Here is a 25922-nt window from a genome sequence, read left to right as displayed (position 1 = left end):
GAATAGAACTTTTCGCGGACCTCCAGTTTTCGGATACAGTTGCCCTCGCCTCGGAGCCCAGTGATTACAGGAATTTAGTGCATAGTGACGCCCCAATGAGTGCGGAAGTCGAGGACCACAAAAACATGAGTGAGTCGTCTTTTTTCACACTTTGCCGACTGATAGGACCTCTAGAGTCCCAAATATAAGGATTTAAATGATTAAAAAGTTGATTTTGCATAATATGTCCCCTTTAAAGGATGTTTTCATGAAGTCTTAATCTCCAATAAAACACAGTTTTCAAAAAACTGTGGCTTGTATTATGCCATCTTAACACCACGCGAGGTCCATTTTTAAGGCTAAATAGCCACTAATTGCAAAGATTATTAGATATAAAAATTAATAGATTACTAAATTAATCATAAACTAAATAATCCACTACTCGGTTTGTTTTTTTAACAATTAAAACAAGCTTCTAAAATGCGACTGTCTCCCATTTTATTTGCTCCATACAAGGGCTGCAACAACTATTTTGATAATCCATTAATCTGTTTGAGTGTTTTTTTAATAATTAAAAGATTTTTGAGCTCCATTCGTGTTCGTAAAACACCCAAAATCAATATTTTTCCACATTTTCTGACAAGTACTCGATTATTCAAGAAAATAATCATTAGTTCCACATAATATTACAAAGAAACCATTAAAACTAAAATCACTTTGATTTGTTGAGAAAACAACACCTTTGCGAACATCATTATTCCGTGGCTCTAGAAGACACTGATCAAACCAAACAATTAACCGATTAATTGAGAGAATCATCGTGAGCGTTGACATTTAGCTCAGTGCACACCTGCAAGAACCTGAATTGCTTTACATAATTAATAGCCATGATTAGCTGTGACATAAATAACATTAAATACCCTTCAGGAGTTATTTGTTATATGCAACGGGACGGTGTTTTAATAACTAAAGCTGAAGCACGTCGCAACCAGTCGCTTATGGCTAACTCAATGCCCTCGATTATTAAGAATCTTTAAATAAACGTTAAAAAAAAAAAAAAAACATACCTGAAATAAATAAACCTGGAACACAATGAATCAATATGCATGATTGTGTTGAGCTTAATTACTGAGCGACACAGGTAGTTTGGAGCAAAGTCACACATCAAAAGTGCGACAGCTCCACCAGGTGTTCTTGTTTCAGGTGATAACTTTTAACACGGCCTTATGTTTAATTATGTGTTTCAGTCGCCGCCTCAGGTGATCATTTTACTCGTTTAATGTCAGACAGCGAGACCTTCTTCTTCTTCTTTGTCGCTCGCGTGCGTTATATATGAACCCTGTTTCGTTTGCTGCAGATGATTGATTTCCGCCCGCTCACCTTGTTGTACTCCACGTGCAGTTTTTCTTGCTCGCACTCCAGCTTGTCTTTCAAGTTCTTCTGTTCAGAGATGTTGTCCTGGATCTGGATCATTCGCATGTTCCTCTCTGAATATCAATGGGACAAAAATCAATGGCGCGATCGCAATCTTTAACCAAGAACAAGCACATGAGAGAGACAGAGAGAGTGCACTGATGGCAGATAGGGGCCCCCTTCGTTTCTGGCTGATAGAGAATGTTCTCAAGGTTGCGGCTGGTCCACGTTTGGGACCATAATCACTTTTCTTTTGATGGAGAAAATGCAATGAAATTCCCAATTTACTAATAATAAACAGTATTCAGGCCACAGAAAAAAAATCAACATGTATTGACATTTTAAAGTAAACTGCATGTAACAAAGGATAAACAGAATATTAGCGTTATATCTCATTATCATATCTCATATTTCATTAATCTGCTCTGAAGGGAAACTGATGCAATGTTTTCAGTTCAAGAAACATGGATTAATAAGTAGTGTCATCAAAGAGGACAATGCGTCTACTCCTCTATACTAAATGGGGTTGTAACCAGGGGTTGCCGGTTTAAAATGCATAAGGTTCCTAGTCGGGGATGGGTTTAATGCAAAGGGTAATTTCTATAGCTGAAACGAGTCATCGATTTCTAAATTAATCGGCAAACTATTTTGATAATCGATAATCGGTTTGAAGATTTTTTCATGATAAAAAACAAGATTTCTGATTGTTTCAGCTTCTTAAATGTGAATATTCTCTTTGTTTCGTTGCTCCACATAAAGAAATCATTCAAACTGAATCATTTTGGTTTGTGGGCAAAACGACATTCAAGAACATTGTCATTTCCAGGTTTGACAAACACTGATCAACGTTTTTTTTTTTTACATTTTATGGACCAAACGATTAATCGATTACGAAAATAATCGTTAGTTGCAGCTCTAGTAATTTCCCTACGGGGATTAATTAAGTACCAAAAAACATAAAAAATCAAACATACAGCAAAGTAACTAAGGTATTTTGTTGTTTGTTGCGGATTATTCACGCGTGAGAATAAATAATATAAGGTTATGCTTTTGCAATAAAGATGAAGTGTGGCACATCGAAAGTGATGTGTCACATTTACAAATCACACAAGCCACTGCTGTGCTGGTCTCTGGGGAAGAACCTTGAGTGTGCAGCGAGTTCTCCAGTCTCAGAGCCGAGCACAGTGTATTTGTGTATCCCCCCTCCCCCCCCCCACATTTATTTAGCGCTGGCACTTTATTGCCCGTACTAAAATTTCATACAATCATTAGTATCAATATACGCTGCGCGAGCGTGACAGCAACACCCGCTATAAACGTATCCCAGTCCTTCTCCTTACTCTACATGAGACATAACATTAGAGGAGTGTAGCTCCTTTTAAGGAACATGAAACAAGCAAGTAAGAGGTGGCGGGGTTGACGTATGGCGGCGTGAGGACACTGTACGTTGTCAGTTTGAGCAATAGTGTCGCTGTAGCAGCTTCTCAAGACCCTAGAAAAGTGGAGGTTAGCTCTGCTAAAAGGGCTAATGCTGACGGACATGTTTCCACAGATGAGCCCAATAAACTGGTTGTTAAGGAAAGAAAGGGAGGACGGCGACCCATGAAGCAAATGAAGGAGGCACACTTAAAAATAATGACAAGTTTGCTTTGGATATTAATATAAAGACGCGCGCACACACACGCAGAATGGAGTAAATTAAATGCTGGTTACACACGCGGCCTATTCAAGTGCTTAAGTGTTTTTCAGGAAAAAAAACGCTCAGAAGTGCCGAGCGAGGGAGGAAACAGATCAATCAGAGCAGCACGGAGGACAAGAGAGAGAGAGAGAGAGAGAGAGGGGGGGGGAAGGGGGGTGCCCGTGAAATAGTGTTGACACAGTGTTGAATTTTGATTTTAAAATAAATGGTGTGAGGGTTTTTCATTGTCACAATATTAACTGTACAGGTAAATGTTCAAATCTGGAAATTAAGGGACAAAAGACAAGCAAATAAACATTATTTGGGGGGATACCTGATACTTAAATTACAAAAGTCATAGATAGATAGATAGATAGATAGATAGATAGATAGATAGATAGATAGATAGATAGATAGATAGATAGATAGATAGATAGATAGATAGATAGATAGATAGATAGATAGATAGATAGATAGATAGATAGATAGATAGATAGATAGATAGATAGATAGATAGATAGATAGATAGATAAACAGACAGACAGACAGTCCTGGGCACTAGGTTAACACATGTTAACCCGAAAAAGACGCGTGTGACGTCATGTTTACATGCCGCGACACCGGAGTCCAGGCACCGTTTACCTCCGTTAGCTTCATTAGCTCGTTTAGCGCGCCTACAGACGAACTGGAGCGGTCTGTTTATTAAACGAAAAGAGCAGCGCTACAAATAACCAGCGTACCTGTGTACTGCGCATGTGTGCCTCTGTTTTTAAAGTTTAGCGTTACTTTAGAGACTTATTTTAACAATCCTGAGTCCCGTAAACATGACGTCACGTGCGTCTTTTTCCGGTCAGTCGTCATGGAAATGTGTTAACTTGCGTTAAAGTTGATGCTGTTAACCGCCGCTATCGCTTAACACGCCCAGCACTAATAGATAGATAGATAGATAGATAGATAGATAGATAGATAGATAGATAGATAGATAGATAGATAGATAGATAGATAGATAGATAGATAGATAGATAGATAGATAGATAGATAGATAGATAGAAAATTCCTGGACATCATGTCTTTTCTCTGTCACTCTCAAAAAGGAGACATTAGTCCATTAATTCACCCACTTCCAGATCTGTGTACAATACAAAAGGGTTGTTTTCTTACCCAGGTAGTAATTGACAAAGTCTGCCGTGAGCGCTGGCTGCTTGTGTTTCCTGCGTCCGTCCATGCTGGCGTTGGTGTCGGACGTGTCCACGGGGAAGATGTCGGTGCTGATGCCCATCAGCTCCGCCTTCCTCATCAGCTTCCTGATGGCCGACGCGCTGGACGTGAGCGGACGCGGCAGCTTCTCCCGTGGCACCCACGCCTGAGGCCTGGTGTTCCTGGACAACTCTGCCTTGGCCCTGTACTGCTGCAGGCGGGTCGTGATCCGGGCCTGCGACGAGACACAGTTGTCATGACAAATCTGGACCGGTTTGAAACATTATCTTTAAGTGTGGGGGCCCCCAAACCAAAATGGGTTGTGATTCAATATTCTGATACATGATGTCCATTTCATGCTAATTTTAAATATGCTTAATAGAAATCCTGAATGACAGAATCTGATACTCCAAAAAAAACCAGCTCAACTTAAACAAGCTTTTCCCAAAACTTCATAAAGCGGCAGCCCAATTAGAATTCCCAAAAATCTTATGTGGCCTCGGGTCGACCAGAAACTTTACTCCGATAAGATTTAAGCAAGATTGCTAGATTACCATATACAGCCTATAATTTGCTCCGTAAAAACCCAGAAAGTATCAGGACTTATGCATATGTAAGGTACAAAATTAAGTGCCCCATACATTATTCAAATATAATAATCCATTTGCGCTGTCACTTCTTATCAAAAAATGATGATATCCTTTCAATTTTTGAAGATCGAGCCTTAAAATCCTGTTTCTGCTGAAAAAAAAAAAAAAACTAAGAAATACCGCCTATAACCGCATCTGACCATCTGAAGTAGTTATCACATATGGCAGCAGAGGGCACTGTGAATGTAGCTTGGACGCAGATCCATTTTGAATGCCCTCTTGGCCCGTGAGGCAAATAAGGCAGTGATGTTATGTTGTTTTATTGTGAAAACGTTAGTAAAGTAATTAACACAATCCGCGGGGTCTCCTGTTAGCTTAGCAGTTAGCTTCACCTGAGTAAGAAAACGGAGGAGGCATCACAGGGACTGTTCAACCTCATGTGACTAAATGATAAGAGTAATAACAACTCATAATTTTAGATTCATACGTGCGCGTTGGGCATCGGGAATGTCCAAATATCGTCACGTAAACTTCTCTGGAAGAAATAAGAGCTCCTAAAATGTCCACACAAACAAAATCTGCAAACCAACTTTTGAAATTCAGTTATGAATAATTTAAGGTTATTCACAAAGCTGGTAATGACCTCTTATGGTCCGCCAGGAGTACATTAACCACTGCACTAAGTACGCGCCGAGCAAGCTCATAGAGTGCTGTGTGCTGATCACTGGCAGGGATTGTACTTTTGCTTTCATCAAACAAACAGTAATATGCTTTCAAATCATAAAAAACCTAGTTTGAACCTCATATACAACTGTGTATTTCATATTTGCTTATTGTCATATCTGCTTACACAGCAAAAAATTATTACGACGACACTTTGGAGGCCTGTCAGTCTCGGCTGTGACTGACATCTCCTCCTCCGCGTTCCGCTGACACCTTCGCCGAGGTGAGTGACACTTGTGACTCGCGGTGGCGTTCGAGCTGCGCACAAACAGGTGTCATTTCAAGGGCTGACGACGTGTCAGCACATGAGAAGAGGAAACTCCTTTCATGCGTTAGCGTGTACTGTCCTAGTTACTACCAAATACGACCAATATCCAAATGTAAAGAACCCTCACACTCAATTTGGAAGAAGAAGTCGCATGAATAGTGAATTACGCCATTATTCATTTGCTTATAATTAAAAATCAATCAGTTAAGGTGACTTTGTGTGTGTATATACATAGAAAAAAGATACATTATTAAGAGATTCTCTTTCTCCTTCTGGTCTTGGAGTCTTCGTAGGTTTATATTGTTATTCTGAAAACGGTGGTGCTGAGCTGCAGAGCCAGGAGAAAGGATTCCTCCGACTGCTCAGACAGACCGAAGCAACACTGGCGTTTAAAACACACTGGGACGTCTCCACAACAGCGGTGTTTCACACCTGCAGCCTCTACTGCAGCACACCTCTCTCTCTCTACTTATATAACAACAATTGTGTTTCTATCTTTGCCGACTGCTGTGTATCATATTTGTTGTTGCAGAAGTGTTGTGCACTTTTGGCTTTTAATCTCAATCAGAGTTTATCTGACCTGCAAAAATCACTATCCCTAATGTTAAACACTCTCTAATACTAACATGTACAGCAGTTACTGTTTACCATATGCGTAACTAGGCTTTAAGATTAAACTTAACATAAAAAAATATCAAATAAAAATATTCCCTGAACCTAATCTGAATTGCAAACCCAAAGCTAGGCCTAATCTCTTCTCTACTCCTCCACCGAACCAAGTAGCCAGTGGCAAACTGAAAAGTTGTTGTGTGCTTTAGCTGCTGCTGCTGCTGCTGCTGCGGCTGATATGGACGAATGTATGAGTGAGCGAGGCTCACCTGAGCTTCAGGAGTGAGTTGCTTCTCCCTCTCCTGCAGAGAGACCTTACAGTAGGACTGCAGGGCCAGATAATTCTTCCTCTTCCACTTCCTGTCAAAGCGGTCCGCATGCTGCTTGCAGTAGGCAAAAAATGGATCGGCAATATCCTGAGGAATCAAAAAAAAACAAAAAAAAAACATGCATGAGTGTAATGATAAGTGTTAAAATTGTGATGCGTAAAAAGCGAGGATAGCTTCATAAGCTCTGTTTCTCAATGGCTACAATAAAGACCACATAGGTCACATGATCACAGCAAAATGACTCACATTTTGGTCTCTTTTTACAGGCTGTGGCTTCGTGAAGCATTTTTTGGGGTTCTTTTTGATCATGTTGGGATTTTATGTTTATGATATTCCATCTAGTAATTTTGACCAGTATCACACTGCTTTCATTTTTGTATTAGCTCATCCTTAACCCTTGCATGTTAAATTGCTGTAAGAATAATAGACAACTCCTTATATGGACATCCTGGGGGTGTGTGTGTGTGTGTTTATAGGTCATATATTCAGGCTTTAAAAAATGTGTTTCTTTAATTTGTGTTCATTAAAACAAGCAATGTGAACTTTGAACTGTGACATATTTCATATTTCAAGTACTTTTTTTGCTCAGATGTGTTTATATAGTTGTGAGAATTAAATAAATTTTACATCAGATTGCCTACGTTGGGCTGCAAAAAAGGATATAAGACACTATAAATACACTTCTATTTATATACTGTATGTTTAAACATAGTAATGGGGAAAAAAAGCAGCCACAATGCTCTCTGTTTTAAGGGTTAATTGTGTCTGTTTACAAAGTCTAAATTATGTTTTAAAACAGTCCGACTGTACCAATGTACAATTGTCTGTAAGTCTGTGTATTGGAGCGTGTGGCAGAAATCCATTGTGAGGAGACTGAGAAATCGAACACAATGTTGTAACATGAAATACCATTTTAACCGTGTCATTATTAGTGTCAATATTGTGATGGGGGCTACAAATTAATTATAGTCTGGGGTTTCAAGAAGTGCAAAAGGACGGCCTCTCCAATGTGTCCTGAGAACAGATGTGTATTCATACATGTAAAGAATTGTTGCCACATCCCAAGCCACTTAACAATGTGGTTTAAGTGATTGCCTTCAGACCTTCAGACGTGGGATTCGAGCTGAACACGAGATCAGATCTCTTATGAAAAATGTCAACACCAGGTCTGAACTTTAAATACATTAGCAGAGGCGGTTTTTCCCAGCTACTGCATCTGTGGAATTATTTAAGTCTGACTTCTTTTTCGTGGAAATGAAAAACATTTTTGATTGGTGGAAAAAAAAATTAACCTCTGTGTCCTGTAATTAAATTCATATTTACCACCCAGTGGTTGCATGCCTGAGCTGATAATGCACTTTCAGTGTACAATTTCCATTTCCCACACTCATTTAACGATGAACTTGTTGACCGACGGATTAACTGTAATGTAAACAGTTAATCAATGAGTCTAAATGAACATTTGTTCTGTCGTTTGTGCACTAACAGTATTTCTGAGGGATTATTTATCCACCCCCTAAAAATGGAAAGATGTCGCGCGAAATTGCCACGATGTGATTCTGCTACTGCAACGTGTCAGCGAGGACACGCCGATGATTGCTGGCATCGAGCTTCAGCGAGTAATTCGCGGCCTGAAAGCAAACGCTGTCGTTTTGTTGCCAGCTGAGGACTGAATCAGCAGTGAAATGACAAACAGAATTAGCATGATCGTATTATCCCGTAGGTTCTGCAGAGCGGCTGAAATTTAACGTGTTTACGTTGGATCTGCTCCGTTGCCACATAATATCCATTAATCAATAACTGTTCAATCAATTCATCGAAAGAAATTTTCACAGGATTCAGCAAAGCATTTTTAAAGGGAATAGCAGTCCAATCACTGTTCAGAATGCTCGGTTTAGTAGTATCTCTTTAGGTCCACCTTAAAAAAAAAAAGGAAAAACGAAACTTAAGGGACAGGAAATTACATTAGCCACAGAGGCTACTGGGAGCTAACAGCAGTTAGCATTTGGAAAAGTGATCATTTGCAGGCTCTAGCAGGCATATTGCGGTCATATCGTTAGCCTAATAGCATAGCTGCCTAAGTCATATTTGAAGGTTTTCAGAAACAAGAAAAAACAAATTTTTTAGCAAGCACATTGGTAAAGTTAGGCAGATATCACAATAACCAAAAAATGACTTAGTCAATTACGCTATTAGGCTAACGAATCTACTGGACAGATGAATCCTCTGAGGCTAGAAGTTGTGTAGAACTCTGTGCTGCACTGTGGAGCCAAGAATAGAACTTTTCGCGGACTTCCAGTTTTCGGATACCGTTGCTCTCGCCAGCACTCTCACGTGTCTTACGGACAAAGCGGAGCTCCGCGAGACAACAATTCCAGGAATTTAGCGCATTGTGGCGTCCCAATGAGTGAGGAAGTCAACATCGTGTGTTTTATCTCCTGTACTTAGACCGAGGAGGACCACAAAAACATGACCGAGTCATCCAGCTGACTATTATGGCCTCCAGAGTCCCAAATATAAGGATTTAAATGATTCAAAAGTTGATTTTGCATAACATGTCTCCTTTAACATAATATCCACGTTGCTGCCTTTACCTCCTCTGCTGCGGCCTCCGACAGGAGTCCCTCCCTCTGTGCACAGGTCACGTGGAAGTAGGACCGACACATTCCCGCATCGCAGCTGATGCACACGCCAGTCCTGGCAAAGCGCGCGTCTTCACAGAAACTGCACTCCTGCACATGCAAAAGAACACAATAGGAGAGAATAGTTGAACATTGGTCTCTGTTGGCCAATCCACACATGGGGTTTCTGTCTTCTGCAGAACTACCGATTAACAATGATTTTCTAATACCAGTCATTAACAATAATAAGTATAAAACCCTCTGCTCTCCCTAGGAACAACTCTTTAAAAGGCACTTTTTTTATCAATTAAAATACACTGAGAGCACAGTGGTATCGAGTGTTTCGAGGTCAAAAATGTCAAAGCTGCTTCTGGTCGCTGCTTTATAACAGACGCCGCTGTTCAACAATGTCACCGTCAATCATTTTCTTTCTTTCATTCGCCTCGACGACCAAACACAGAACCTGATTTTTCACTTCTCTTTTCAACCGCCTTTACATTACTGCTACCACGTGACAGCGGCCGCCTGTTCATGCTTATATGTATGAGTGTGTTTGGGACCAGGCTACTTCGAGGATGGTACCAACTCAAAAGTAATGGCGGGCGATTGGGTCTATCGACACCACAAATGCCGTTTTCTAACGTCTTAATTTGTGGGGCTCAAAAACAAACTGCTATTGTGGAGACCAGGGATTTAGCTACAAACAAATTGTGTGGATTCAGCCCAATGTCAATGTCGCATCTTTCCAGTGAATAGCTGATTGGTTCATCCAATTCAATCCAATCACGTTAATGCACGTAAACGCACGCGTTTCCATGACGACTGACCGGAAAAAGAGGAGTGTGACGCCATGTTTACGTACCAGTTAGTTCGTTGAGCTACATTAGCGTGCCAACAGTAGAACTGGAGCGGTCTGTTTATTAAACGAAAAGAAAATTTGCGCGTCTTCTGCTGGAAGTCTTTCAGTATGATACGTTTCTCATGTCACAAAACAAAAAGTCACCTGAGACTGGTTTCATGAACATGACACAGGGAGAGAGTTCAGTGAACAGGAGATTGGCAGCGTGCGTGTGAAACATGTGGCTGATAAACCTGGCACAAACAACAACGTTGTGATGCAGTCGAGTCGACACTGAGCGCATTCTCCTCACGGGAAAACTTTTAATTTTCACACGGAATTTATGACAAAGGCGTTGTCTAGTACCCTGGTTCTCAAACTGTGGAGCTGAGAAAATTTTGACCAGAGTGCGTAGAAATTATAAAAAATGATAATAAATTAAGTGTGTGAAATCTAACTCCTGTGAAAAGTCTGTAGATGAACTAACGATTATTTTCATAAATCGATTAATCCGTCAATTATTTCCTCCATTAATCGATTAATCATTTGGTCTATAAAATGTCAGAAAAGGTGGGTGCGTCAACGTTAACGCACATTAGCACATGGCGCGCTTCCATGACGACTGACCGGAAAAAGATGCGGGTGACGGCATGTTTATGTGAGTCCGATTGTTAAAATTAGTCTCTAAAGTAACGCTTAACTTAAAAAACAGAGGCGCACATACGCAGTGCACAGGTACGCTCCAGTTCGACTGTAGGCGCACTAATGGCGTTAAAGGAGCTAATGCAGCTAACTGGTAAACGGTGCCTGGACTCCAGTGTCGCGGCACGTAAACATGACGTCACAAGCGCCTTTTTCCGGTCAGTCTTCATGGAAGCGTGTCATGCGTTGATCTCGTGCCCAGCACTACAGAAAACTTTAAAAAATGTTGATCCGTGTTTGTATAACATGGAACCATGATGATGTTCCCAAACCAAAATGATTCACTTTTAATGATTTCTTTGTTATGTGAAGCAAAGAATCTGGAAAATACTCACATTTAAGAAGCGGAAAAAAATCAGAAATCTTGTTTTAATCATGAAAAAAAGCTTCAAACCGATTAATCAATTATCAAAATAGTCGACGATTCAATTAGAAATCGATTAATCGAGTAACTGTGGTGGAACTTGGTATAAAAAGTTTTGAAAACCACTGGTCTAGTATTAGTTTAGTGTATCTGGGCGTAAGGTCAGGACGCAGTAATCTAAAGGGACATCTGAACCTGCAGGAGGTTAACTTAATGCCGTCAGTTAAAGCCTAACTAACGCTCTGCATCAGTACGCTGCATCAGTATGTAAAAAGAGTACTTGCCTTGGCTCCGTATTTTGAATAATTCATTTCTGTCAGCGTCACTGGTCGTAGTTTGTCAATGTCCCCGAACGCAACACCGGGAACGTAAAGTGCACAAACCACATGCACCCACCTGAAAATGAAGATGGAGGAAAAAGAACAATCAAACTGACTGATAAAGTTGAAACAACACAAACTACAGCACGTTCAAATGGAACTCATGACCTGAAATAACTTCTGATATATTTAAGTGAATTGTTTTCTTTCACCTTGCATCTTCTCCTCTTTCGTATCCTGTCAGCCTTCATTGAAATTTTAGGGATACGTAGAAATGTATCGACTTCAACGTCATTCAAACTGATCCAAATCTACGGCTCGGGGGATACTTTTTGAATCCGACGCAAAAAAAAGAATCACAGCAAACAAAAGAAACTTAACATCTTAAAAAAAAAAAATTGGTTGCGCTGACTTGCTCAGACACTTCAAAAACGAAATGGATTCATAGATTTATGTAGCCCCAGACTCTTGACTACAGTTTGCTGTGACACAATTTCAAATGCGGACTTTAGGGAAGAGAATCCGAAGTCCAATATAAAGATATCCATCTCTGGCAAGCAACCGCTTCACAGTTTAATTTGCTGTGTTTTTCATGCTCTAGTGAAGTAGTAAATTCGGGTGCAGCCTGGCTGAGGAGCACTATCAGCGATAACGTGGCTGAAGTCCCCACGCTTCACATAACACACTCTTTTCTCTCACTCCTTTTCTTCCTCTATCTCCTCTCCTCCCTCCATCCTGCTCTCTCTCATTCCTCTGCCAGTTTCTTTTTCCAGTTCTTCATCGCCAACCTTTTTCTACTAAACACTGAATATATGTATAATTTAGATAGCCTTTAGCTGCCTGCAGCATTTTGTGCATTTAAGGTCGTTAGGTGATATTTGTTTATGAACACTGCTCTGCTTGGTGGCTTCATAATTGGCAGCCGACCACCGTGTTAGCGTTAGGGTTAGGGTTAGGTTCCCGCGCCCCACCTCCCAGCGTCCGTCTCTTTGAAGATGCCGTCCTGGTTGGGGCACAGCTCGCAGCTCGGGGTCACTCCGTTCTTACAGGCGTCGCAGAACCACGGCTCGGTGGAATTCTCCGAAGCCGAGCTCATGATGGAGTCGCTTTCGCCGTCCACGCCGTAGCACCCTGGAAAACACGGTACAGCGGTTGTCAGCACAGCAATATCAGTAAATAGAACAGTTAGGCGTCACATTTTGTCACCACCCACTAAGGGAGCTATCCACACGGAAACCGAACAGAATGTCAAGAGTCTTTTTCTCCGTAAACACGGCGTTGTGAGGAAATCTCTTCATCCACACGAAACGTTCAAAACGTCTCGAAGCGCTGAAGAACGTATGACGGGCCTAGACGTAGACACATGCCAAGGAGGTTTATGTTTTTGCCTGAGTTTGTTTGTCTGACTCGAAAAGTCATGGACAGATTTGGATTAAATTTTCAGGAAATGTTCGCAATGGAACTAGGAACAAGTGATCTAATTTTGGGTGTGATCCGTAGACGTTATCACTATTTTCATCGCTATTTTGTTGGGGTCTGAGCTGCCTTGGCGGAGGTCTGCGATCTCCGCGTGCTTTTCTAGTTTTAAATATAGCTTCATTCAAACTACATCTGAAACAATTACTCGATATTTTGATCATCGATTCATCGGTTTGAAGCTTTTTCAGATTTCTGATTGTTTACGCTTCTTAAAAGTGAATCATTTCTTCATTTATTTGCTCCATAGAACAAAGAAATCGTCAAAACAAACAAGACATTTGAGAAAATCATCATTTCCAGGTTTGACCAACACTGATCAACGTTTTCTGACATTCTATGGACCAAACGATTACTCGATTAATCGTAAAAATGATCGGTAGTTACAGCTCTAATTCGAACACATTACAATGTATATAATAACAGAAACAGAGGAAGGAAAATAAAAGGAAGAAAATAAAAGTATTCATCGACCAAACAATCTCCAAACATCTCCAATGGCGACCACGATGACAACTCAAAACTTATCGTCTTCTCTTTAAGTGGAAAAAAGGCGTCCAAAACTTTATCATAACTGATTAAGTATTACTGTAAACTAAAGTTGGTGGTGAAAATGGGGCAAGTTTCTGTACAGTAGTTACAGTTCCTTCGTTCTGTGACTTGAATTTTGACTCTTCGACGTTAATTGGGGGAAGGTATAAGGCACGGCTGTCACTTTTTTTTTTTTATCCAAAAATTCACAAATCAGCTCACAAGATGAACCTTCCTCCTGAGCAGACAAGCACCAAACACCAAAGCATCTGAAAAAAGGGTGGTGTGTGTGAAAGTCGAGAACAAATCTGCAAGTTTGCTCCACCCAAATGTGGTGAAATGGGTAAGTCGATGAACATTCAACCTCAAGCAACTAATAGCAAAAGTAAAGTAATGACAGATAGTGAATTTTGTGTGTGTTTGCCTGGATGGGGAAGACTATCATGTCCCAGGTATGATGTGTGGTCACCTTCCCCAAGAGCAGGTTGTGATCTTCATTACAGGACTGTGAAAAACACAAAAGTAAACACAATGTGGACCAGTTTCTCTTCATTATTTTGGAAATAGAAGTTCCTTTGTGCTATAAATCAAGTTGTTACTTTTCCAACAAGCAGGGTGACTAATTTAAAGTCTGAAACTGCCTTACATTGTTGGTAGACGGTAGATGCCAGGAAAAATCTGCTGAATGTCGCTGATTTATTGTGTGAAACACGAGTCAATTTCTGTTGTTCAGTCACTTTTATGATCTGCTATTAAAACAGTAACAACTCAAATCTGCACCCGGCCGTCTACATACTACCTCGTGCTTTATTCTGCAGAATATGCAACAGAAAGTTCTAATTCTATCGGTTTCCCCTCTCTCTCCCTCTTTATTAGAAATAGATCCAGCGGCTCTTTGGTCTAGAGCTGTCAATCTCCTGTGACATTGCGCCACCACCAAAATGAACATTGGATATATAAAACATACCCCCGAGAGAAGCAAGACGAAGCCGAGCGGAAGCATTTTTAATGTTGTTCGCTCTGATTTTCTGAGGTTGCCCAAACAATTACTAGGCTGATGGTGGTTTCTATGGCAGCTACTACACCAAGCAAAGCACGCTCTCGCCCTACCAATGAGGGCAGCAATCTGTACTCTGCCTCTGTTGGAGAGATAACATTCTAACTCCTAATTCAGTCATCCAGGCTTCAGGCTTTTTTTAAGCAATGGGAAAGACTCACAAGTTAAAAAGCTAAGTGTTCTGCATGCATGCCACTGTGTGTGCCACACTGGGGAGTTGGGCAGTCAATTGAAAGCAAACACCGGGGCAGAAAGAGTTGTTTGTTTATTTATTTATTTAGCACCAACTTTGTCTGCTGGGTCGATGATTGAGAGACCTCTTGCTTTGTGTCACGGTGAATCACTGACTCTTCAGAGGCTCAGGGACGTGGGTGTGGGTGTGTGTGTGGGTGGGAGGGGTTGTTTTCAGTTTCATCAGGTTTCATGAAATTAGCTCAATGGGAAAACCAATCAAGCAACTGATTGATTACTTCATTAGGTAAATTAAATCACAGCTGGATTCTGTCTTGACCTTCAAATGGGAACATCAACTTAAAGTCAGTCAACCCAACATGTGGAAATAACGGTTTCTACCTAAGCTACCCCCCCATCGGTCGTGTCCACGCACGGTTAACTTCACAATTTATTTGGACTGGACTACTCTTCTTGTCCCCTATACAATCACTGCTACCTGTGTCCAAGTACGCTATGCTAGATCTTGTTGGTAGGCATTTTCCCATTGACTTATGTATAAATGTAAAAGTATCACATTATCTGGGAATATGTACAGCACATAGGTGTATAGAGGCCAATTTCCAGTGTTCTAATGGTACATTGTGTTTGCTAATCGCGTTAGAAGGCTATTGGATGATTAGAAAACCCTTGAAAACCATTTTGCAATGATGTTAGCACAGCTGAAAACAGTTTTGCTGGTTCTTTGACGAAAGGGCAAAATTATTATTTGGAATAACAATCGTTATTTCTAATCTTGTCAATGTATTGACTATATTTTCTATGCATTTTGCAACTCTTTTGATGCATAAAAGTGAAACCTTTAATGGAAAACTTTTAGTTGACCCCAACCTTTTGAACGGTAGTGTACGCTACGCTATATCTTGTTAGTATAACGTATATTCCCATTGACTTATAATGTGTCTGGGTATCAGCATCTTTTATAATTAGCAGGTCAACATCTGGGTGTTAGTCCGACTTTGAGACATTTGATTCGGTATAAGTTTAGTCAAACAAAGAGGTACACATACATGTCCCGTTTTAGTCAAGCTAACATACTGTGTATGGTGAAAGCACTGATTATAAACGGGTATTATGAGAACACCTTTGGCATCTTCCTTGATTGGACTTCCAAACTGTGGGACTATAGGGGGATGTGAATGACCACCACGCTGGCTTAGCCATCTTAGGGCTGAACCGTGGTGCAAATCTCCGATGTTCCTTTTGAACTGAGATACAAAGCTCTGACCGTTAAGCCACGGGTTGCCGGGTAATATGAGCTAAGCTGACAAAAAGTGATGACGACAGGATAGCTTCATAATCCCTCAAGGAAAGATTATCCTCGTCAGAAATGACAAGCTTGGCAGAAAAGAAAAAAGGACGGTAGAGGTGAGATAGAGTCAACTGAACCAGGAGAAGTACTTTAGAATGAATTCGGAATTGTTGGCTTGCCTTCAACAATGCATCCAGAAATATTACAGTAAAGAAAAGCTAAGTGAATTCCTACACAACCAATAACACAATCAATGTCATATGAATAAACATGAAGAAGAAACATGCTCTCAAACAGAGATGAGGGTGAAAATGACATGAACTGGCTGTTAAACGGCACTCAAGACACAATATAATGAAATCACAAACTTGACTTTATGTTTAACTCTGGACTCTGGACATGTGTGTGTCAGAATTTATGAAATAAAAATAAATAATGCAGTACTTTCACTGCCAGGGGTGAAAAGACCCTGCTTCGACAGCACTTCTTTTTACAGCCAAATAGCTTCATTTCAGGGTGCCAAGATTCCTTGCTCATCTCTCCTCAAAATAAATGTCTCGCGTTCATTACCGAGAGCAACACCTCACATCACAGTGCAATACTTAAAAACTACACAACTCAACAACTGGATATAATACATGTACGAGTCGACAGACGGTAACAAGTGATAAATATGCACACGTGACTCAGGTTCAGGCTTAAAATAAACCATGATGAAACAAACCAGAAAATCAATAGAATACAACACATTTCCCCACATATGTGTCAGAACATTTAATTTGTTCTCCCAAAGTTCTCATCCAGGCTTATAAACATTAAACAACAGCAGTTTTTTTAATACAACTTCAGTGAATCTAGGGAAAATACTGAAGTGCAATAAAACGTGATTTGATAATTATGTTGTTATTTCACAATTATGTCGTAATTAGCGCAGGTTTGTGGTGCACGGCAATGCAATTACGGCAGATATGATTATCGCAGACGTTTATCGAGTGTTGAATAATTAACAAAGACTGAATTCTGTTTTTTCTTTTTTTTTCCGTATTTTCCCTACAAAACTGTTCATGTCCTTGGAGGCAAATAGAACTAGCCACAAGTGCTGCCATTGCAGACCACTTAGCCATCCTTCAGAGGAAGACAATATCAAGCAACTAACATGTTACATTTAAGACTGGCTCTTCTCTCTGTCGGTGGAGAATTAGTGATTAAGCTTTAAACAACTGGACGCTTTGGGTTCGCTTTGGGTTATTTTCCGGCTTACCTTCATGCACCGTCACCCCGCAGTTGTCACACTGAATGATCTCGTCCGCGTCCTCGCTGTTGTCTCCCAGACAGACGCAGCAGATGAGAATGTGCTGCGTGCTCCAGGTCTGAGATCGGTCCAGCAAGGCATCCTGGGAACCAGAAAACAAAGAAGGGACACATCAGGACCCCGTCTCTCTGATCTCACCATAGATGCAGTAATAATGCCATATACAAGGCGGAAAGACCATTAGATGTCATTAATTCTTACACAGTGGAGGCTCTATAAATAATAAATACTGCTGCCTAATGAAACTCTACTCGTGTGAAAGAACAGATCTGTGCTCACCTCGTTGCCCTTTCCCTGGGACATGCTGTCATTGGTGAGCTCTTCGTCAAAATTGCTGGTGTTCTTCGTCTTCTTCATGGGCTTCTTCCCGTCTTTTTCACTGTCGCTGCTACTGTTGTTGTCCTCGCCGTCCTCCTTATCGTCATCATCGTCGCCGTCCTCATCGTCGTCGTCATCATCATCGTCATCGTCGTCGTTATCATCATCGTCGTCGTCGTCGTCGTCGATGGCGCCGCCGCCCTCCTCTCCCTCGGCGCCTCCTTTCTGGGAGGCCGCTTTGCTCTTCTTCTTCCCCGCCGTGGGTCTCCAGTCGTTGTCGTCTTCGCTGTCGTAGTCGTCCATCTCGTTCAGCTCCTCCATGGTGGTGAAGTCCAGCAGGGGGCGGTTCCTGCGGAAGTTCCATTTCTTGGGCTCGGCCTGACTCTCGTCAGCGTTCGCGCTGGCTGGGCCCGACGTCGACGCAGGCTCGGAAGGCGCCTCGGGCTCCGCCTCGGCTGTTTTCTTGCTCTTGCGGCGGCTTTTAGGAGGTGTGACCGCAGCGTTCTCTTTGGTCGGGCTGTCTGCTGAAGGCGGCTGCTTGGTCTTCTCTTCGGTCTTCTCGTCGTCCTCTGTCAAGTTGTCCTCGGCAGCCAACTCTTTGGCCTCCTCCTCGTCGATACCGTCGTCCGCGGAGGCCGCGTTGTCCGACTCACTTTCCGAGCCCGCGGCACTCGCTTTAGAGCCCTCTTCATCACTGCCGTTGCCTGTGCCGTCCGATCCTGTCACGACAAAACAATTGCGGATTAATCAAAGTAACAAAGATAGGAGCATTCTTTTCTTGGTGCTCTAACATCTGTAAACATTCGCTATGGTTGAACACCTATAGTCTGTAATACATCAGTTTCATTTATTCATTGTTTGGTCACTGGTGTAAACTGGACATATCAGGTAAATACCACCATTGTTTTTGGAAATGGAATGACAAAGTTCCAGTCTTAATTTTTCCCTGTGGCTGGGAGAATAATCGTGAGGGCAATGTTGTTGTTGTTGTTGTTTTTCTATCACCATTACGCTGCGCCAGTGTTTTCCATTAATTATTTAGACGGTGGCGGGCCGCCATAGTCTAATTTGCCCTGTCACAGTTTCATAATGACCAACAACAGTTCCCATAATAACATAACAGATCATATCTTAATGTTTAGCTTCACTGCGGCGCTGCTTTTGCACTAATACGCTTGCTTCGTTGTTATTTATGATCAGATGTTAACATTCGTCCTCAATGATGCGATCATGGCTGCAGCTGAATCGATTAATCGATTACTGAATTAATTGTCAACTATTTTGACAATTAATTAATCGGTTTGAAGCTTTTTTCATGATTAAAACAAGATTTCTAATTGTTTTAGCTTCTTAAATGTGAATATTTTCTTCGTTTCTTTGCTCCACATAACAAAGAAATCATTAAATCATTTTGGTTTGTGGACAAAACAAGACGTTCAAGAACATCATCATTTCCAGGTTTGGCAAACAAAGATCAACTTTTTTTTTTACATTTTATGGACCAAACAATTAATCAAGAAAATAATCGTTAGTTGCAGCTCTAATCGTGGCCCTGAATGTTTCATTAGATCCGATCGCAGAAACCACATTCAGAGGTGGTTTGAGGACATGTTTGTCACTGAGGACGGATGTTAATACACTCTTAGAAATAAGGGTCCTTCTACAAGGGCTGAGGTTCTACCTGGAACCATTTGCTTCTGAAAAAGAAAGGGTTTTTCAAGGGTTCTTGGTAACACTTATGGTTCCAGTAAGAACCATGTTGATCCAGAAAACCCTTTAAAACCCCTTTTCTGAATAAAAGGGTTTAAAAGGGTTCTTGGTGGAAGCTTCCAAAAGGGTTCCAAAAAGGGTTCTCCTATGAGGACAAGCTGAATAACCTTATATGGTTCTACTTAGTAGAAGTACCAGCCAGGTCTGTGAGTCATTATCATCATCCACACAAACACATATCCACAAGTTTCACATCGTATATTAATTAATTATTAACCCATTTAAAATTTCTGTTTTGGATAGATAATAAGGCAATTATTTTACGATAAGATAGCATGATCCTTTATTAGTCCCACCACAGGGAGATTTATTTTTGTGACGTAAATTTGAGTAATCCATTTTTTCTGACACAACACTCGCTGTTGTGTGAGTATATAAAGAGTATAACTTGAAGAAAACAACGGGGAGAAAAAGAAAGACTGGACAGCGGCAGCTTGCATCGTCTCTGCTGGAGAGCTAAACTTCCAGTGAAGTCAGCAGAACAACTTGTGAACCAGACGTGGGAAACAAACTCCTCTAGTGACTTAAAGCATGACAGAGTGCTTTATTTATTCTATAACTGCAGCACCGCTCACACTCTTCCTGTCTGTGCTGTGTTTTTCCACATCACCAAATGATGAACACGAGCATTAAAACGTAGACTGATACGGGAGCTCAGTGAAGGGTGGGCAGCTGTGAAGGTGAGCTGAAAGGACGCAAACATTTTTCACATCTGTGGATACATATGTGTATTTAGAAGAGCGTTTAATCAATGGAAAAAATACGAGAAGATGAATAACGAAAAAATTAATAATACGCGTAAGACGATCCAGTTTGATGCATGCGTTTCCAGTGCTGTCACAGAAAATCATTACTTGGGCAAAGCCCTACAAACGCCCACTCTGAGGCTTCGCTTCGGGGCTTTGAAAGGCAATTCACAGTTTCTGCATTTGTATTAACAGAGATGAGTCACCTTGCGCTGTTTATTTCCTTGGTCTCATCCGGGAAAACAAACAAGACTCGCGCTTCACCATCACCAACGAGCCACAAGTCCTAAATGTTCCTGCAGGCCTTAATAATTTGCTGACTTATTTTAAAAAAGAAGAAAAAAAGCAACTGAGGTAGATGCAGATCTTAGTATCTGATACTAAAGTTTTATCGGGTCATCCCAGAGATTTGTCTGCTATATTCTCACATGGAGTACATACACAGCCTCTCCAGACAATCTAAAGGAAATACGTATATAGAATATGCACAGCAGTGACCTTTAGCATTTAAAATAATTGCGATAAACACAATTCAAGACATATTACAGCTCGCCAAAGTTTCCCAAAAAGGAGATGCACTTGTATGCCCTTGTTTAACTTCTGCGTTCGAGTAGGTTCAAAGTCTCAAAGCGTCATTTAACTCCTGGGTTTGACATGACAGCACAAACTGTTGTGTTGACAAATAAAGCACACAGAGAATTCAGAATGTTTAATTAGATTATTACTTTTTATGAACTTCCTGCCTAAAAAAAAAGGCAGCTGGGTGTGTGGCAGACCATGCTTACCTGAGGCATCTCCCACTTCAAAGTCACTGTCATCCGAGCTGTCGTAATCCAAGGCATCTAAGAGGGAGGCAGTGAGTGGCTTCACCTGCCGGCGCTTCAAACTGCGGTCCACTGACGAAAGGAGAATGGCAGAAAAACAAATCACCACAATATAATCGTCTGCAGTACGAAGACACGTTTGGATTACGTTTGCAGACAAAAAAAAAACCCCTGCATATTAATTCAATGAACGTAATCAGAGAAACCTTTCAATAAATACCTATAATTTAAGCGATTATGCCCAAATTAATGACAGGGTGATCTAGCTTTAACGTGTCAGATGTTGGTATAAATAACAGAATTCTAATGGGAGGTTAATGAGTATAAGGTGAATTCAATCAATCTCTTAAGCATGCAAAATGAAAACCAAGAGATTTTCTGAATTTAAATGGATTTTCTTTGTACCGTGTTTGGCAGTTTCTTTATGAGTTTAAAACTATGACTGAACTCTTACGATTCACTTCATAAGCAGGATAAATTATGTTAAAGAGACAGGCATTTCTCCATTTGACAGGCGTTTCCAGCCGGAAACTCACTCAGTCCCTGCTCCGAAATGCATATAGAAAATAAACAACAACAAACAAGACATATTAAACCACTTCTGGCTCTTTCAAACAGTTTTTTTGGTGATTTTGGTGTTTGAGGTCCTTTGTTGATACTGACTGAAGTGACAAAAATTCAACAAACAAGGAATCCCTGCAAACTTAATATACAGATTTTTTTCCTATGGACTTTGGTGTGTGAAAGTGAGTGAGTTTACAATCTTCAGATTTCAGACAGTTCAAACGGTTTTATACATAAGCAAAACTAGATGTTATTACGTGAGACATTTCATATGTGACTTAAATTGACCATGTTTTCCCATCTTAACTGTCATTTTCATAAAATAAATGGTGAGTCGGAGCAGTAGTTTAGAGCTGCTTGATTATTTTTTTGATTAAATGTAAAGCCCTAGGTGAAATACCGACATAGTACCTGATGATGGAGGGCATGGAATCAGCCAAAAAAGCTTGTACTAACTTTGCATATTTCTGCAATTATGCCGAGTATGAAGCAGCAGCTCTTCTGCTGTCCCATATACGAGAGATTTCTGGCTTTTGTTCCCTGTCCTTCCTGCAGAAAAAGCTTTTAATTCAAGGCGCACTTTAACTGCATCAACTAGCAACAGAAGAAAAGTAAAAGAGAACTTTAAACGGCCCCACAGCCACTGTGATTCATGAACGCTTCTCACGTGCGCAATGCGTTTAGCACGATTAGCAAAGTGTTAGCAAACACAGCGCACCGCTGCCTCAACACTTACATTATTACTATTTCTCATTCTATCGAGCACAAACCGTTTTAACTTAACAAACGAACGTGTATGCAATAAAACCACCACCGCCAAACAGCGTTACCCGGTGACCATCTTTTCTACCAAGCTAGGTAGCTAACTGTGGTTAGCATTAGCCGTAGCCGTAGCTTTAGCATTCACATTACACGATTGTGTTGTAAATTCACAAGACCGGGTCGCGCAAACACAAACGCGAGGTTCTCATACGCGAGGTGTGAATCCGGTTCGACTTTAACACACCAAAACGACAAAACTACGCGTAGAACTGCATTAGCATTCATTAGCAACGCCAAGTGCTAGTCCCAAAATACAGCCGGTCTAGCTTAGCCCGGCTAGCTAGCTGCTAATTTCGAGACGAAGGGGGGGGAATAATGGCGTTTAATCTTTGTGCAGGCAAACGTAACATCACATAATCATGCAGGGTTTGAGAGGAAGAATGCAGCGTGGAAAACAGCACTCACTCTGTGGTTCGGTTTTTACTACAGGCAACGAGGCAGTTCTCCTTTTAGCAGCATGTTATGTGGACAATGGGGAACAGAGCAGCAGCAGTGACGTAGACGCGACTGGATGTTGTTGCCATGGGGATAGTTAGGGATGAAGCTCGAGGACACCTACAACAACAACAACGACAACAATAATAATACTAATAAACAAAAATAATGCATTTTACGATATTTGAGTTTCGGTACTTTATTATACAAGTGTATTCATCCATACATTAATTTTTAAATGTTTTTTTATTAATTCATATCAGTTCTATTTATTTGTCGTTATTATTATTATTATGTATGAAATATATAATAATAATCATCATTTTAAAAAATGCGTATGCGTCAAATAGCCAAAATAATATGTGATAAAATTAGAAAATGGACATGTTAACATGTATTTTGTTGCTTTATTTTGTATATATATTTTTTTTGTTATTGTTGTTTTTTAGTTTTTTATTTTCATTTCTTCTTTCGTTGTTGTTATTATTCACATGTTCGAAAATAAACTAACCTAAACCTAAGGGACAATGCATATTAATGAGCATTTAAATGTCGCCTAAGGCTAATTTCCACCTGTAGTCCCTTGGCAGGCGGCTTATGTTATAAGGGATAAAAATGAACAAAAACATAGGAACATGAGCGCTCACAGAGATACAAATATAACATGAAGGAAGAAATACATATACATATACATACATACTTGCATATGCACGCATATACAATTGCAGTACATGTTATAGAAAAATATAAAGTGCATTGTTGCATAATTGCTTGATTGCATGCAGCCCCTTTAAAATATTGCACTCTGGTGGAAATGCAAATAAAGCTATTGCACAAACACCATTACACGTCATTACACAGATGTATAGATGAATGTGTGTGTGTGTGTGCGCCAAACCTGAGATGACAGTGTTAAATTGACCTGGTGGGGCAGGAGAGCGCCAGCTGTCCAGCTTGGTCTTGACCTTCAATCTCAGGTCAGCTGCCCGGGTGTAAAGCCAGATGTAAGGGCTCGTAGTTGGGGCTCGGTACCCAGTCTCTGAGTGTGGGGATGATGATGATGATGATGATGATGATGATATTTCCCCACTGAACTTGCTCTCCCTCCCTTTCCATAGCATGTTTGTTGTACCTCATAATTTCTCTAGTTGGGATTGCAGTTGCCGTTTGAGGATGTTAAAGCACATCTGTCAGTGCAGATGTTGGATTTACACCACTTTCTCTCAACCCTAGTCCATGAATTTCTTGATCTCGTAGCCCATTTATCATGAGATTGTCCTGATCCTAGAACACTAGATGCAGACCTTGTTGAAAAAAGATATTAAATGATGTGATGTGATCTAAATTGACTCCCATTCATTTGGACAGACCAAATAAAGGCCTGGTTATCCCTAACCATAACCATAACTAGTTAATGCCTAACTTCAGAGGTGATTCTAGAGTCTGTAGGGGCCCTAAGCAAAAATTCCCAGGTGGCCCTTCCTTCCAACCAGTGTTCATCACCAATATTTTTATATATATATATATATATATTTTTTTTTTTTAAATGAATGAAATAACATGGAAAAACCTTGTAATTAAAAAAGTATGTGAAAATATAAATGTAAAGAACAATAAAATACTGTAAATAGCTTTTAAAAAAACTATATAAACTTCGTAAAAAAAAAATACATTACACTGTAAAGAACCCACATTATGAAACAATATAAATATATAGAACAACAACATACTGTAAATAACAAAAATGACAATAACAAATATGCATTACACTGTAAATAATCCTCTTCATTTTCCAACTTGCAGAACGATAACTTCACACAGGTTAACATGAGGTGGGGCCCCTTTAGGGAGGTTTCCTACTGAGATGTCATTGCATATCGCCCATTGTTGTTTAAGGGGGACGGGGAGGCGGCTGCTCACTGCACATTTCAGTAAAAACAGCCTTCAGCTCTCCGAGTGTCGGGGGCCCCCCTATCGGCTCGGGGGCCCCAAGCAGTTGCCTGCCTTGCCTGTTCACAAACTGCGCCTCTGCCTAACTTTACCACAATCCAGATTTTGGCCCCCATGAGGAATACTGGTCCTGACAAGGTCAGCGTTAATGCCAGAGAAGGTCCTAAAGAGGTGACAAATACAAGTACGCATACACTATATCCTCCTGTAAAGTGTCTCGTTGAAAAGTGGAGTAATGGGATTGTTTCTTTTAATTACGCAATGGTGTAAAATAAATAGTTTGGTTCGCGTTCACAACGAGCCTCGTTTCCCCTCGTCCTCCTTTGACTTTGGCAAATTTGGCAAATAAGAAGAGAGAGATTAGAATAAATGAGCCTGGATTGATCCTGATGCACGGTAAAGGGGAAGAGTGATGGCGCACACGAGCAAAAAGGATGATTACACCTGTCGTGGCGTGATGACAAATGGCCTTCTGTTGTGCTGCAGAGTGGAATGTTTTTTTTCTTTTTTTTTCTTTTTTTCTTTAAATCAGCATACAAACACTTTGGGGATATCACGGTCGCCATCATTGTCATCATCACTATCAGCGCTGTCATCGTTTTCTCTCCCGCTGTCGCCCGTCACACAGCCAGATAGTGTTTTTGTCGTCGAGATATGACAAGCAGCGGGTCTGAAATTGAAATCAATGTGATAATATTGGTGCGTCCAGGTGTGAATTTAAACGGAATTACACTCAATAAATAGCGGCTTCTCCCCGAGCAGACGAGCGTTTACGAGCAGTGCAAAATAGATCCGGAGCAGTAAAGGCTCGGAAATATTAGACGAGACGAGGCATTTAATTCCACGAGGATGTGAACGGGCGTCCTGCTGAGGAAACATGTGGAGAACAAGTTTTTCTTTCTTTTTTCCCCCAGTTTTTCAGTGCAGTTTAAATGATAATGTCGAGTGTTTTTCCACATTTCCTAAACAAAAGCAAGTGAATATTATTCACTCCAGGGTTGGA

General features: G+C 40.7%; 1 protein-coding gene across 1 annotated transcript in view; it reads right to left on the bottom strand.

The window, feature by feature from the left end:
- The window catches only part of phf14 (PHD finger protein 14), a gene marked incomplete at both ends in the record, with an annotated part of 87257 nt that extends 63167 nt beyond the window's left edge, over positions 1–24090 (bottom strand). The window contains 10 exons of the mRNA XM_083899581.1: positions 1360–1466; positions 4232–4502; positions 6727–6873; positions 9381–9518; positions 11596–11707; positions 12603–12762; positions 17440–17572; positions 17770–18527; positions 21110–21220; positions 23868–24090. Coding sequence (XP_083755707.1) covers positions 1360–1466; positions 4232–4502; positions 6727–6873; positions 9381–9518; positions 11596–11707; positions 12603–12762; positions 17440–17572; positions 17770–18527; positions 21110–21220; positions 23868–24090 — 2160 coding nt within the window. The remainder of the gene's footprint in view (positions 1–1359; positions 1467–4231; positions 4503–6726; positions 6874–9380; positions 9519–11595; positions 11708–12602; positions 12763–17439; positions 17573–17769; positions 18528–21109; positions 21221–23867) is intronic.
- Positions 24091–25922: the final 1832 nt, after the last annotated feature.

Source organism: Microchirus variegatus (genome assembly GCF_963457635.1).
Source record: "Microchirus variegatus genome assembly, chromosome: 13".
Taxonomy (NCBI): domain Eukaryota; kingdom Metazoa; phylum Chordata; class Actinopteri; order Pleuronectiformes; family Soleidae; genus Microchirus; species Microchirus variegatus.
This window is presented reverse-complemented; position numbering and strand designations above follow the sequence as displayed.